The 3,628-nt window shown below is 43.8% G+C and overlaps 1 protein-coding gene across 1 annotated transcript; it reads right to left on the minus strand.

Annotated features, from left to right (window-relative positions):
- Positions 1–223: 223 nt before the first annotated feature.
- LOC111957172 (frizzled-8) lies at positions 224–2,901 on the minus strand. The gene is made up of 2 exons (XM_023977923.2): positions 1,207–2,901; positions 224–1,117 (listed from the first exon to the last, which is right to left on the minus strand). Exons 1-2 carry the CDS (start codon positions 2,585–2,587, stop codon positions 744–746), a joined length of 1,755 nt encoding a protein of 584 aa, XP_023833691.1. The 5' UTR covers positions 2,588–2,901; the 3' UTR covers positions 224–743.
- Positions 2,902–3,628: the final 727 nt, after the last annotated feature.

Raw genomic sequence — 3,628 nt, forward strand, 5'->3', positions numbered from 1 at the left:
GTAAAAGTGTACTGTTTTCACCAATGCTACCCAAAAGGAACCCAATCTCCATACACAAGTAGGCATACGTTTCTATGAATTATAACTGTTTGACAATTTATGAATAGGCTTTCTAACTTATCCAAAAATCTATTCTCATAGCAGGAAGACAACAAAAGCTAAAAGTAAATTTGCTAAATGTAGCCTACAGCTTTGGCACAGAATGACTACCAAGACGCACAGGTTAGAATTTTATACAAATTGTTTTATTCTCAAAATAAAGATCTTCTATCAAAGTTAATTATACACATTTACAATCTCGTATAGGCCTACATTTTATATACAAATGTACAATGTTTTAACATGAATAATTATATAAATACATTAAGCACCAACAAAACCCGTATGAGACAGCATACTTCAAACCATCTTTGCTGAGCTAATTTTATAGGTTAAAATGAGACAAAGCCAAGTCATTCTTTCGAATTAATAAATGGTGTGTTTAAGACAATATGGTTATTTGTAATAAGGAATAGAACAGTAGATATAACCTTGAATTTCCGCCTATCGAAAAATCTCACTGTATTGTGTATGTCATTGAACTGGTCCTCAACAGTAAGCATAGAATCACATCTCATTATATGGTTCTAAACTGGCTGCGGGTCTCATTGAGTAAGAAGAGAAATCATTAGRTGCTCGTTAATGTGTTCATTTGAACACGCTGATGGACAATCCCAACATAATTAGATGTCCATTCTTCCTTTTCAAACTCGAGACAATGGCATCTGTTTGGGACAAGAGGCAGAGCTCGCAGTGCCAGACCTCCACGTCAGTCCCGTGCTAACGTCACTGTACATTGACCCGCTCGTGGTCTTGCTGGCCCAACAGCAGCGGGTGCAAAATTTCCTCCAGGATTCTAGAGTTTTCCCCGACCAGACCCACGCGCCGGACGTGATGCCAACCAAAAGGCACATGAAATATTTGAGCATGAACACAGCGTAGTCTGGCTTTTGCATTTCATGCTCCGACAAGCAGGAACAGTTATTGGTTATTTCCCAAGTCTGTCTGTTGTGCTGCTCATAGAAGTAACAGGCTACTATAATCGTGGCTGGGACAGTGTAAAGCACTGTAAAAATACCTATCCTGATCATCAGTCTCTCCAACTTGTCTGTTTTCGTCCCTCCTTGCTTTATAACACTCCGGATCCGGANAGCACTGTAAAAATACCTATCCTGATCATCAGTCTCTCCAACTTGTCTGTTTTCGTCCCTCCTTGCTTTATAACACTCCGGATCCGGAACAGTGACACAAACCCAGCCAGGAGRAACATAGTYCCAATGAAMAGATAGATAACCAAMGGCGCCAAAACAAAGCCCCGGAGGTTATCCAAGTTCTGATTGCCAACGTAGCATATTCCAGCCACAGGGTCCCCGTCCACTGAACTCAACGCTAACACAGCTATTGATTTCATGCTGGGTATYARCCAGGCAGCTAAATGAAAATACTGWGAGTAACTGGCTATGGCCTCATTYCCCCACTTCATCCCYGCAGCCAGRAACCARGTAAGRGACAGAATRACCCACCAAATAGAACTTGCCATGCCGAARAAGTAGATGAGTAGAAAWACAATGGTACAAAGCGCAGGGCCGGTGGTCTCGTAGTGGATGTGTTCGGTATCATGCTCCATGTTACAAGCCACTTGTTCATGTCCAGCAATTAGTCTGACAATGTAGCCGACGGAGACAAACATGTAGCAAGCAGAGAGGAAAATAATGGGTCGCTCCGGATATTTGAACCGCTCCATGTCGATTAAAAAAGTTGCCACTGTTGCAAAAGTGGAGATAAAACATAACACGGACCATAGTCCTATCCAGAATGCAGTAAATGTCCTTTCGTCTTGGGAGAAGTAAGGATTGTGGCAGGGCATGGCACAGTTCAGAGTCTGTCCCGTTTTAACTCTGTTATATAGAGGATGACTGTCACTGTTGACTTGAACCATGGGCGCGCGGCAGTGACACCGGGGTTCGCAGGGAGAACTCGGAGGTTTGTGTTTACTAGGAACATTCGAACGCCCGTGTCCATTCTTCTTTCGTGGGTTTATTGGTTTAACGGGGCGGTTTGTGGGCTTTGCAACAACTGGAGAAACAGTCGTTGTCTCGCTTCTGTTATAGTCCATACACAATGTATCTTGGTTACCCTGCACTGGTAAAACATCGCATCTCATTCTGTCTGGCCACGGGAACCCGTACTGCCTCATCAAAGGCGCGCAGCCTGCCTTGGCTCTCTCGCAGACACTCCGACACGGCGGCAGGGGCTTCTTGTAGTCCTCCAGGCAAATAGGAGTGTACATGCTACAGAGAAAGAACTTCAGGTCCGGAGAACACTTGATTTCCACCAGGGGCCAAAACTGGTGCACCTCCAGCCCTGCCTCGTCCTGTGTGTCGTGATTGAACTGGTTGGGCATGTAGGTGTAGTTGTAGCCAATTCCTTTGCATAGAGGCACGGATATCTCCTGGCATTGTAGCTCCTTCGCCGCGGCGCAGCTCGACCTGTGTAGAACGAGTGCAAAAAGCATGCACCACCCCAGCAACTGGCACTCCATCCTCATTCACTGTTGAATTCGTCTGCTTCAAAGTGCCAGCGAACTTGCGCTTGCAAGTAGGCTGTAGAGTCCGATTATTCCAGAGATGCGGGTAAACTCATCCTTGGCGCTGACGGTGTTTTGGGGGATAAGCAAGCCGTCGGGTGTCTTCTGGCTGGTAAAAATGTTAGGGAATCCACACATCACACCGCTTATTCTATGTTTACGTTATTTTGTAAAAAACTACCACTCTTCTCCGTCTGCTGTGGACTGTTGACTGACAGAATATAATTTACGCACCGATATCTCCATTTGGCACCACCGTTATTTCGCTCGCTCTGCATGTTAACAGTTGTTGGCGAATGCATTTAATGGAATATATCTGGAGGGAGGTGCAGCGAAGTCACTCCCCCTATCGGAGCGTCTAATCACAGAGCGACAGGGGCGGGGAACTAGGAAAGTCAATCAAGTGTTTTTCAAAAGTGTTTGTTTACATTTTCCCCTCTATAGAATATTTTTAATTGCTTGGTCTTTGTTTACTCCTCCTCCCCCGTACAAAGCGACGCATAACGAGTTATTAAATGAGGGGGAGGAGTTTATTGAGTGAATTGAATTGGACTTTTACATTAAATTGTGGCTAAATTAACTAACATATGCTTCCAGAACATTGTTGCCATTTGATTCGTTGCATTGCACTCCTTGGGTAACGATAGGCCTTATTAGACTACAGTGTATGCATTTTCACATTCAACATGATATTTACATTTCAGTCAATCATGGATACAATTATTTGAGAAAGACCGGTTTATCTGTGATTGGAAGGTGTATCTGTGATTTAAAGGAACACATTCATTGTAAACCTTTAACACTGTAGTAGGCATAGACCAAAGATAAATATTCAAACTTTAGGGCAGGGTGGAGACCCTGGGGGTTAATGTGAGATAGTTAGGAAACCACAGGGGGTTGTCCTAAACTAAAGAAAAAGGCGTTTGTCTTAATTGAGGTGCCATTGTTTCATTTAGTGCTTGTATAAGCCCCATGCTGAGGAGGTGATGAGTGAAATGTCTG

Source organism: Salvelinus sp. IW2-2015, linkage group LG32 (assembly GCF_002910315.2).
Source record: "Salvelinus sp. IW2-2015 linkage group LG32, ASM291031v2, whole genome shotgun sequence".
NCBI lineage: Eukaryota > Metazoa > Chordata > Actinopteri > Salmoniformes > Salmonidae > Salvelinus > Salvelinus sp. IW2-2015.